General features: G+C 35.8%; 1 protein-coding gene across 3 annotated transcripts in view; it reads right to left on the bottom strand.

Moving 5' to 3' along the window:
* The window catches only part of LOC100774887 (CUB and sushi domain-containing protein 3), a 1,055,385-nt gene that overhangs the window by 95,434 nt on the left and 947,281 nt on the right, over positions 1-12,670 (bottom strand). For all 3 annotated transcript variants that reach the window (XM_027431430.2, XM_027431431.2, XM_027431432.2), the window contains 7 exons: positions 11,826-11,944; positions 10,669-10,738; positions 7,434-7,550; positions 5,010-5,219; positions 2,647-2,835; positions 1,815-1,992; positions 846-991 (listed from right to left, as the gene is read on the bottom strand). In XM_027431430.2, coding sequence (XP_027287231.1) covers positions 846-991; positions 1,815-1,992; positions 2,647-2,835; positions 5,010-5,219; positions 7,434-7,550; positions 10,669-10,738; positions 11,826-11,944 — 1,029 coding nt within the window. The remainder of the gene's footprint in view (positions 1-845; positions 992-1,814; positions 1,993-2,646; positions 2,836-5,009; positions 5,220-7,433; positions 7,551-10,668; positions 10,739-11,825; positions 11,945-12,670) is intronic.

Here is a 12,670-nt window from a genome sequence, read left to right as displayed (position 1 = left end):
AAAAGTGCTATCACTGCCCATTTTTAATAAACCTCTTACACATTTAATTTAGTAGATTATAAATCCTGTGAAATATTTTTGATTATTCTGATAATGTTACATAAAAGCAGGATGTGTTTCTGGAAGACTATAGTCATAGACTGTGAAAATATGCAATCACTATAAATAAACATTTGTTATTTACAGTGAAAACAATTAGAAGCATACAAATATAAAGGGAGATTTTCTGTGAAAATATAATATTTTCTCAAAAAGAGAATGCCCCAAATATGGGACTCAGAACAGTTCTGTATAACCAAATAAAACTGAGACCCCCATAAGTAATTTCTCAGGGATAAAAGCTGTGAACTTAATGATCTGGAATCATCATCTAAAAGCATAGGATTCTTGCATAGATACAGCTTTGAAACAAGAGCATAAATGGATGAGTAATGCGATCCAGAGCATAAAGATATTAGATGCTAATTTTGGAAAAATTCACAGCAGGTTGACTAGATTAAACATTTCTCGTACAGAGAATCTATTGCTGTCTCCAAATTACATGGAGTAAAATATGAACAGCTGGTTCTCTTTTATTGGTTTCCATGCAAAATGATTATTTTCCGCTGGGTAATTACTGACTGATTTATTTCCTATATCCATTTGCTCACACATTAATGTCCCTAAGTACTTAGAGGAGGTCATGGTTTGCAAGTAAATGTGTTTGAAATGCGTAAGTTACACTGATGGTCAAAGCATCAGATTTTAATACGTTTTCAATCATTGGATAAATATATATCACATTCAATTTTTCGGAACAATTTAAATGATACCAAATGAAATAGAAACACGTAGATAATACCAACCATGATAACTGAGCACAAAAAAGCCACTTGTTGTGAAGTCACTGTGGAATTTGATTAGGATTTGATTGGAAGTGCTGTATACTGATTCCAATGCAGTATTGCCACTGAACTGACCAATCTGGGGAGAATTTTGGTCCGGTCCATCCCTATTGGGCAAGGGTTGGGAAGGAGATAATGATACTGATGTTTAGTAGAGTCTTGAATAAATTTTGTGAAGTTATTTGCACATAATTGCATATCATTACATTTGTAAGTATGTAAAACATTCCTTGAATAAAAATGATATTGGTATGCCATGCACCTACACAAGTGATAACATGCTAAAATATGAAACACAAAATGGGTTATATTTTCACCTATATTAACAGTAATCAATGAATTGACTTTAGTTTTTAACCAGCACTAAGAATCTCTTAAAGCTTGTGGTGATTTCTGTTATTTTTTGTGACAGAAATCTTGAGAATCATAGACTGTTACAATTAGTGTTCCTACAACTCACACAGGGTTTCTGTCTGTGATTAAGTCAAAGGTTGTCTTTATACTTTTAATAAAGTTGCTTCAATTCATACAATAATAGTGTAATTATCATACCGTATGATAAATTATTATGACAAGAATTTAATAACCATATAATACAATCATGATTTGAGTAGAGGATCTTGAATTTTACAAGATTTTATTAATAGAGGACTAACTTAAACATATTATGGCAACTTCCTGCCTTATCCATTTTCTAATAATGACTTCAATTTTTTCACTCATGAGGCTTCTGCTACTTTATGCAGCTATATTCTAAAATCTATTTGTCATGTTTATATCACTCTTCAAAAGAGTCCTACTGCCTCCTTCAGTGAGCATGCCAGTTCAAATGTCAGATGGTAGTCTGTAATAAAAAAACTGTGATTTATGTTCATCCTGACCTAATTGCATTCGTAATTTAATCAAGCAAAAAGAAGAGTACTGACTTACCACACGGTAATGAAGTCGTAGATGGGCTCTGTTTGGAGAACAGTAAAATTGATGTAGATCCCATTCCCAGGGGGGACTCTTACAAGCCAAAAGCAGTCTTGGAAGTTTGGATACTCATCAGGGTAACCAGGAGAATAAATGGTCCCATTCATTGCTGTTATATTCCCACCACAAAGAGCTATGGGAAAGGATTCATAAACAATTTTTTAAATCACAAACTTATGCTAGAAAAATGAGACAGCTACTGTAGTTCTGCAGTTATAGTACCTCTGTTTCATCTTAGTTGGAGGGAATGTACAAAATATAGTCATTTAAAAATTTTTTTTCAGCATGAGGTCTGTGATGTGTCTATTGTCCTTGGTGATCAGAAGGTTTGTTAATCATCTAAAATACTGTACATTAATGCACAAACAACTTTTCTCTCATATTATGTATGTATATAAGGGTAGACAGATTGCATTTTAAATTTTTCAATATTATTTTTATAGAATAGAACTCAAAATAAAAAATATGTATCTTGATTCTCTGTTTCCCATACTAATGTTAAAAACGTGGGTCCCTTTCCCTTCCACATACATAAAAGAAGTTATAAAGGAATTAAAACATGAATAAACTTTGCTTCTACAATCACTGGAATATTACTATTGCTGTTACCAATATTACAGATATTCAATGTGGGATTTTTGCTGCCATTTTCTGTTATGATAAATTCCTTAAATAATAAAAAAAAGTATGTGCTCATGCTTCAATGAGTAAAACAAGTAAGAATGTCCCCACAAGAATGGCTAAGAAATGACATCATCTAAAAGAATATTTCATTTTAAAAGCATACCTTCACACCTTGGAAGTGGATGGTTCCAATTCCGACTAACTCCATGAAGACACGTGAGAGCTGAGTTGCCAATCAATGTGTATCCTGGGAAACACTCAAATGAAATGGTTTGGCCCACAGTAAAGTCATTGCCAATTACAAACCCATTGCGAAAAGGGCGCGGATCAGGACAGCTTTGCAACTGATAGGCTAGAAAACAGAAATGAAAAAGAAGAACATTTCCTTTTCCGAATTTCAAAACCACAAATGGGTACTATTAACTTAGTAATCTATAGGATAACTGCTCATGGTTAGTTAATATATAAATACTGATTAGCACTATGGTAAAGGCTGTTAGAGACAGCATAATGAGAATTTCTTCTCATCTCTGTAATTTTCATATTTAAAATTATAATTTATAAAAATGCATCCTTGCATTACCCGCTGGTGCAATTTATCTAAATTATGACCATGAATAGAGATGTAAACTCTTCTTACAGCCACAATTTTAATCAAACATATTATGATTCCCTAAATAGAATGTAATTGCTTCTTGGTTATACCACTTGTGCATGGGATAGAATAACTACATACATGTAAGTCTAATTCTCATTCTTTTGAAATTCAAAATCGTTTCTCCAAATGAACAACCCAAAGTATCTCTACTGAACTTTATATTTTGATTATTGTGAGCTGTTTAATACTCAATTACATTTGTTCTTACTCATTTCATTTTGTATAAGATAATGTTTCTCTTTTGTTCGTCATTGATGGTAGAGCTTCGCCTATTTCCTTTCATGTCAGGGGTGCTTTTTATGCAGTATTTAATACATTTTGTGTTTATGAATTGCATGAAATCCTAAAAGAATTTGATGATTTATCATTCAGATCTGTCGATAACGTAAGTTCCAGGGAATCCAGCATGCTCGTCTAGCTGTGTCTGCACCAGGTATTCAAATGGTAGCATATATACATGCAAACAAAATACTCATGTACATAAATAAATAGTCAATTACCCATTTAGAGTTTACCACACGCTTGGTACTGAGTTGTCTAGTAACACAGAAGAGAAAATAAATCTGTTTTTAAAAATAGATATTTGTTGAAGATTAAAGCTAGTTCTATATTCCATGGAGATGGTGAAGTGTAGTTACTGTTGTAGACATCTAAAGTAAGTCAATAAGCAATTCAAAGATCCCTGTACTCAAGGGACAACTACAAAAATATCACACGTTCATGATATCCTTTAATAACTCGGCAGAGACGTAACATAATTTTAACATTTTGATTCATCTCAGTCATCACAACTATTTTGTGACAGCTAACATTTTAAATTTTAAAATCAATCTAATAACACTTAGATTTATAAAATCAAGCTGGGCGTTGGTGGCGCACGCCTTTAATCCCAGCACTTGGGAGGCAGAGGCAGGCAGATCTCTGTGAGTTCGAGGCTAGCCTGGTCTCCAGAGAGAGTGCCAGGAGAGCCTCCAAAGCTACACAGAGAAACCCTGTCTCAAAAATAAAATAAAATCAGCAGTAATATGGTAGGTAAATGTCTTGAGTTATCATTCATGATATACATAATTGTATATACTTTACAACGATTTTATCACATCAAATTCAACTTGAGTTTCTGAAATATACTACCCACAACGATTATATACATTTGAGGAAATGGAGAACACCCATTTGCACTAGCTTGTACAGAGAGACTGAGGATGTTAGCTCAGCTCAACTTGAGTCTAAAGCCTTCCCTCAGACAGAATAAAAAAATCTTGTTCAAAACCATTCAATGTTTTCTTTCACATGGATCAAACGTAACATGGCCATCATTTCTTTGCTTTATATTCTTATGGCAATATAACAAAACATGTCATTCTGTCTCAAAAAAGTTCATGTATAACATAAGGTCAAAAATAACTTTTAACATTCACTTTCACTTAAAAAAATAAAAAATGGCGGGGGACACGCCTTTAATCCCAGTACTCAGGAGGCAGAGGCAGGTGGATCTCTGTGAGTTCGAGGCCAGCCTGGTCTACAGAGCAAGTTCCAGAGAAACCCTGTCTCGAAAAACTAAAAACAAAAAGTATCCTCGATGTTAAGCTTGTATTCTAATTATTTTGTCTTGCTTGATTTAATTATTTAATTATGATTTAGATAAATTAATTTTTTCCTAGTATTTTTGGAGTTCTCAGGAAAAAAATTTCATGAGTGGAGTACATGATATTTTTTAAAAATCTTCCCAACTGAAGCTTGCTTGGTTTATCGTTTATCTCCTATGACAACTAGAATATGCTTATATTACATTAAATAACCCCTGAGATGATATCCAGGCCCACACTGCTACCACTGAACTTCCTTTCACGCTTTATCAATCATCTTACCTTGATACACAATATGAAAACCCTGTTTGTTCTGTGAATAGTCACTGTGAAAATACAAGCTGGTTTCATGGGTTGTGCTAAACAGGGAAGATGGTACTTGAGGACCACTAAGTCGGCCAATAACAGTACTAGTTTCTGAGGATCCACTCCGTACTTCCAAGTAATCATGTATGGTTTCTGTAGAAAAATTTACAAACTGGAGATGTACACCTAAAGAAGGAAAAGCAAAACACAATGCTACTTGGAATTATTGTACACATGTAATAACAGAAACAGACACACAAATGTGCATTTCTGTACTTAGATATGTTTCTGTTTATTTCAGAAGGCATATTCACAAGATGTATTCATGGGGACACATGCTTGTAACGCTTGGGAGGTAGATTTAATGTAAGACAGGACATGTCAGGCATTCTCGGGTAAGAGAAGACCATGTAGAAATACATAGGTTAATAGAAATGGGTTAATGGTTAAGACATAGCTGGCCAATAAGAAGCCCTAGTCACTGGCCAATAGTTTTATAACTAATGCAGCATTCGTGTGTTTATTTGGGGCTGAGAAGACTGGTGGGACCCAGGCAGGACAAGAGAATCTCACATTACAGGTAGTGGCAGCAGGAGTCAAGGCTCCCTAGGCTGTATAGTGACTACAGTGCCAATTGAGGCTATAGTAGACTGCAGCAAAACTAAACAACACATCTGAACTCTGAGCTTGCTGTAAACAAGTCTCAGCTTTGCTAAAGCTCTTCAGTGAGCACATGCTCATCCTAGGCTTCTCAGACTCAGTAAACATGAAATTCAAATGAGATCTATAAAACCACTTTGTAGATGTAAATTATGACTTAGCATAGAAAGATAATGTGACAAATTCAGGAGTTTTCAGAAACAAAAAGCTTATCTGTGTACTACTTGCTTATGATAATAAGAAAAAGTTACCAAAATAATGTCACATGAACTTTCTGTCAGGTTAACCTTCAATGCATGTCTCTACCTCAGACTATTTGCACAAACATATTTCACATATTTATACATCCTTCTTGCTTCCGTAAAGAATCCAAATGAAATGACACCTATAGGTCAAGCAGTCATATATGCTTTCACAGTCACTGCAGTCCTATTTACAAACGCCAGCAAAAGGAGTCAATCTGCATATTTAGTGCATGACCAATGGCTACAGAAAATGTCATGTGTGTATATACACAAAGAAATACTGTTTGTGAGCCGGGCATTGGTGGTGCACGCCTTTAATCCCAGCACATAGGAGGCAGAGGCAGGCGGATCTCTGTGAGTTAGAGACCAGCCTGGTCTACAAGAGCTAGTTCCAGGACAGTCTCCAAAGACACAGAGAGACCCTGTCTCGAAAAACAAAAGAAAAACAAAGAAAAAAACAAACAAACACAAAAAGGAGGCTAAGAGAGACATACATGGTCCCCTGGAGAAGGGGAAAGGGTCAAGATCCCCTGAGCAAATTGGGAGCACGGGAAGAGGGGGGAGGGAGCTAGGAGAATGAGAAGGAGAGAAGAGGAAGGATGCAGAGGTCATGAGGGAGCAGAAAGGTTGAGTCAGGGGAAGAATAGAAGAAGGGACAGGTAGGGTTTTAGTTGGGGGGGAAGGGGAGGACGGGAGGGAGAAGGGACCTGGGATTGTCATGTAAAACAATCTTGTTTCTAATTCAAATAAAAAAATCTGAAAAGAAAAAAAAAAAAGGAAATAATGTTTGTGAGAAAGTAAAGCATTCTTATCATTTTTGACAGCACAGATCAGATCACGGATGACCTTGGAGCACATTGTGTTAAGCAGAATCAACCTGGCAGGGGAAGACACAAGTCACTTGATTCTCACTAAACCTGAGAATGTGGAATAAGTCAATTTACATCATCAGAGACTAGAATGTGATCCCCCCTCCCCCCAGCTCCTCTGGAAGCCAGGGATAAGAGGAGATAGGGATATGCTACAGTTGAAATGCACCAGTGCCAGGTAAAAGAAAATTGGAGAGTTTCATTTTTCTACATGGTGACTGGGGGGCATAATATGATGTTACATTCTTAAAAGTACTCAGAAAATAAGATTTCAACCGCTCATGCTCTTTGAAAAGCAAAGCCTTGTAAATAATGACAAAACAAACATCAATTTGATTAGTTTACTCATTTGACAATGTATTCATATTGCGAGAAATCATATTTATATTGATGTATCACTTAAAAATGAGAGAAAAACACCCATGTATCTTTATTATAATAATCCAAGTAAAATATATTTTGTGAAAGCATAAATTACTAAAAGTATACTCCTCAATAAACATAATTTATAATACTCATGAATGAAACCTCAGCTTGTGAATATTTTGCATGCTCTTATTGGACATATATACTTCTTACAAATGCATTAATACGTATTGAAACTTCTTCCATATACTTATATATACCAAAGCCGATGGGCAGCTTTATTGTCCACGTGCAATCCAAGCTGCTTGGGTAGTTCCCAGGAAAACCAGGGCTGAGGATCACTCCGCTGAAATCTGACATGGAACCACCACACTGTGCTGTAGAACAAAAGGATTCTCATGTAAAGCAGAATTATGAGATGTATTTCTGTATCAAAAAGGCATTGCCATCACTTTAAGTCTTCAAAAAGCATGTAAGGGAATACCATTTGATAAAATATAGTCTTAATTCTTTTAGCAAATGCTAGTTAATCGGCAATTCACTTCTCTAAAATGGCACAAAAGGCGTAATTACTCAGAAAGAAACAAAGTGCAACTTAAAAGTCAATTATTATTCGGCGAGCCACATTTCTCATGTAATGAATGCACTTTAAGCAAAAGGGACACGTTCCTTTCAGTAGCGGAAAGCAAGCAGGCAGCTTGTTGTTCTTTCTTAAGTATATCTACTGCTGTTTTGAGTTCTTCCAAAGATGAAGTCATTGAGACTTAAAAGGAAGGAAGTTGTTTTCACAACCTTCTTTTTCCTTTTTGTAAGAACACTCAATAAAGAACTTTAAGAAAACTATTAGCTTCATTGTATCCCCAAAGAATCAAGGCAAATGAACAAAGAATATAAACAAAGAAAGACACATGTATTTGAGAATTCAGTCAGATACAGCAAGCAAGCTTCCATTGGAATCCCCACAGAAGGGCGTTACTATTGATAATCTAAGGAAACATTAGCAAGTGTTCGGTTGCTAATTTAATTTTGCAAGTAGGATGGATATAGTTATTTTATGTATATTAAAGAATATTTTCAGTTTAGAAGCCACTCCTTACTCTAAATATGCAGATACAGCATGCCTTCTTCATGGACATCCAAATATAAGACTACTAATTGTTGTATAAAGTCCAATTTAATGGCTGTTACCTAAACATTTACTTACAATTTCCTTTTAAGGTTGTCAACCAGTACATATTCAAATTTAGGTTGTATTTCATTGAAGGAACCGGCTTCCCTTTTGGCAGCCATAACAGCCGAACACGTGCTTGCCATAAACCTGCCTTGGTCACTTAGAGGTCAGATGCCTGTCTCGTGACAAGGAGCCAATCAGAAGTCAGCTGGTGGCGCTATGCTTTACGACCCTGGGTAAGCTTTATGGACAAGCGCACAGCAATGATGTAGAGAGCATAGCAACCACCCTGGGAGGGCCTATGGGCCATAACAACCAGTTGACCAATCAACACAGGGCAAGCCCTCCAAGCCTGGAGGCACACCCATCGTGAGCCTGTGCGTACCCCTAGACACTCCCCTTACGCTGCCCTATAAAGATCTGTGCGCAGTGGCTTCAAACCGTCTTTTGCTAACCATCCGACATGGCGGGTGGGTGAAAGACCCGAGCTAACATGGGGTTAGCTCGTTAAATTACAATAAAGCCTCGTGCAGTTTGCATCAAGCTTTCGCCTCCATTCTGTGTTTGGGGTGGCCGCCGTCCTGGGCTAAGATTCTGGAAGCCTCAGCTTTCTGAGGGTCTTACATCATAAGTACTGTTCCATAAAAGCTTTTATCTATGTGTGCTGTAGCTAGTCTGACATGTAAACTCTAACATATATGGTCTCTCTTTCTCTTTCCATACATGTGTGTACACCGAGTCAACATTCTTTTACAAACTCTTCTTTACTATGTGTTTTAAAATAATTTTCTCTCCTTTAAACTGTCAGTTCATTGGTTGTTAAACTTTAAAGCCATGGTGAAGGTTAACTGAGCGTCTCTGCTCCTAGACTGTGGTGGAAGACGACCAGATGCCTCACTCTCCAGTCTTGAGTTTCCCACCGTGGTAGACTATGTATCCTCAGACTGTGAACTGCACAATCCCTCTCTGCCTTGAACTGCTTTTAGCAGAGTGTATTTTAGCAGACTAAAAAGAAAACATTGTTCATTGTCTTTCTAATTCTGGCCATTGTTTGGTTTCAAACACCTTAATTGTCTGCCACTTATACCCAAGCTTGTTGTGTAAAATACAAATAGTAAAATTAAAAATACAAAGGCCTCAGCATTCTATGGGGCCCCTGGTAGTGGATTAGTATTTTCCCCTGGTGTAAGAAGGGATTCTGAGAGCCCATCCAATGTAAAGGGATGCACTCTTGGCCTGGACACATATGGGGGGAGGGCCTAGGCCCAGCTCAGGATGATGTGGTGGACTTTGGGGAGCCCCTGTGGAGGGCCCTACCCTGCCTGGGGAGTGGAGGGAGGTGAGATGGGAGACAGTGGGGGGTTGGGGGGAGGGGAGGGAGAGAGAAAAGGGATTGACATATGAAGCAAGCTTGTTTCTAATTTGAACTAATAAAAAATTAATTAAAAAAATTAAAAATACAAAAAAATCCTACCCTCAAAATGTACCCTTCACAAATATAATTTTTAATTCATGTTTTCTTCCTTAGCTTAAGTATTTCTCTGTGTATCTGAGAAAGGTAACACAACACTGTGAATTGTGTTACAATTTCTTACATAGAGCTCTACATGCTACAATTTTTGCTAGACAGTAAGTGTCCCACCATTGTGTTTACTAGATTTTTTTTTTCAAGCAGCTCATATGCTATTTGAAACCTTTACCTCGTATTCCACTACAATAGCTACCAGTGAGTCTATAACGTGAGCCAAGTTCAGAGGCGAACAATTTAAACACATTCTGCCTCATATCCTCAAAGGAAACCTGAAAGGCGGGCCTTGTTATCTCCTCCAGCAGACAAGCAAACAGAAACTCAAAGAAGAGTCACAAAGCTATTTCACATTGAGCTGACATTTGAATACACCAATGATGGACATCAAAGTCTGGTATGCATCCCATGTGTTTCATTTAATTTCTACAGATACATTGAAGCTTCGACTTTGTACTTCAATTTTATTTAAAGTATTACTGCTATATAATACTGGATTATTTTTGTCTTTGCTTGATAGTCACTTTTAATTCTGAGGTATTGTTACTTTTATGTCATGTTAAGAAAATGACAAAGGAATAAAAGCAAATTTATTCTGTTAATCTCTTTCTTGCCCACTGATGTGCATTTAGGGTTAAAAGTTATAAAATTTTAAAATTAGAAAAGAAAGCACTATATGTCAAAATAACCTTTCCATAAAAGATGGGGAAGAAAAAACCAAAATAAGTTAGAACATGGATTAAAAAGCAAAGGTCTGAAATTTGAGAAAACATATAAATTTTGCAGTCTTCTCACTTACCTAAACAAATGGGTATTGGATAATTCCATCTTCTTACTGGTCCAGGCATACATGTAATATGAGAATGACCCTACAACAAAGGAGACAATGTAGTTCAGTACACACTTATAAACATTGAATGGAATGTAGCATACAGAACGATTAATGTAATTAATATATATATGGAGATGATGTAGACTGTCACTTTCACATATGTGAGCTTTAGCATTACTTAATAGAGGGAAATTTACATACTTGGGATAAAATTTGAAATAAAAGACTACAAAGTCTTGATAGAAATATACACCAGGTAAGCTCAGAATTGTGTCTTTAATATTCTATCAAAACATGGTCTACTGTTAACAAAATAGATAAAATAACTGGGTGTGTAGTGCACTGGGAGAACACACTGGGAGAACATGCAAGATGAGACATGTAAGACAACTATCATAGTTATTTTATGAAAATGTTTTAAGACTTTAAAGTGTATTATATTTCATAATAAAATGTGAAATCTATAAAATTCCTATAGGAGCAAGGAGATGAAGAAATTGTGACGCAGTTTCTTCAAGAATAAATATTGTCACTGCACATTTATTCTCTAACAAATTTGATTGTTTAGAATATGAAATTCATTATTTCTCTTAATTTTCAAAAATTAATTTCACAAAAGTCCAAAACTTATGGACATTTTCAGGAGACTATCTACATGAATCTTTCTGAAAATATTTATGAAATAAGTATCAGTATGTGTATTACAAATGTAGTTCTTTTGCAATAATTTTTTGGTGGACTTTCACTAGTTTTCAGAATGTTGTGTTATTATTTACAAATACTAAACATTCAGGAAGTCAGCTGCCACAATCCAGTACAGATTTAGAAAGTGGATTAAATATTTAATCCAATTTATCAACTCATTTTTTTACTTCTCCAAACAAAAGTAACTTAGTTCATTACAACAATTTCTAATATATATATATAATATATATATATATATATACATATATATATATATATATTGCATATGAACTGAACATTGTTTGGTTTAGGACCAATCAACGTGGCTATAAATCAAGATTATGCCAAAACCTGGGGACTAGCAATTACTGATTTGTTGAAATATTCCAAAACCATGAGGATGACAGAGTCTCGATGAGACACTGTTTTAACTGACTTACCTGAAGAGAATAGCCTTGATCACACTGGAAGGACACCACATCACCAACCATATATCTGTCTCCAACTTTGATTCCACTGCTTGGGGTTTGTGGCTCAGGACAAGAATCCAAACCAATTGCTAAGATAATTTAATGGTAATAGTATAAATAACTTTCAGGTGATGACTATTTCAGTTATGCATATTCAGTGGCCTAAATGTATACAGGTACAACTTGTTTATTTTTTTCTTTTTATTATATTTTTATTATTTAAAACTACTTCAAGTTTAAATATACTTTGATCCTGTGTTTTCCCTCTCCCAAGTCCTTCCAGATCTTCTCCCTCCCCTTACTCACCCAAGTTTTCCTGCACTCAAAAACAAATACCCACTACAACAGGGAAACCCCACAAATTAAGAAAACAAATGAAACTACATCCAAAAAATGAAACAAAATAACAAAGTATAACCAAGAAAAGCTCACAGAAAAACTATGGAGTCCATTATATGTTGGTCAACTACTCCTCAACATAAGGATTAAGCCGGAATTGTAGATTTCCATGTGATACTGTTAGAGTAAATTGATTATCCGTCTCACAACATGTATAACTGACAGGTGAGAGAGTGTGTGGAGTAGTAAATAGCATTTGAGGCCAGCCTGGTCTACAAAGCCAGTTCCAGGACAGCCAAGGACACACAGAAAAACCTTGTCTTGATGCTAAGTGAGTATCAAAAGACCAGGATCCCTGCTATGAGATAGCATCCTCCATAAATGACAGGGAAACTACAACTATGAAATATCAAAAATATGGTCATGTTGACAAAACATTCAAAGAGCCAAAACCAACCGACATGCCAAAGTGGATT

The sequence above is a fragment of the Cricetulus griseus genome, chromosome 10 (genome assembly GCF_003668045.3).
Source record: "Cricetulus griseus strain 17A/GY chromosome 10, alternate assembly CriGri-PICRH-1.0, whole genome shotgun sequence".
Classification (NCBI taxonomy): domain Eukaryota; kingdom Metazoa; phylum Chordata; class Mammalia; order Rodentia; family Cricetidae; genus Cricetulus; species Cricetulus griseus.
Note: the sequence above shows the minus strand (reverse complement) of the source record. Positions and strands in the feature narration are given on the sequence as shown.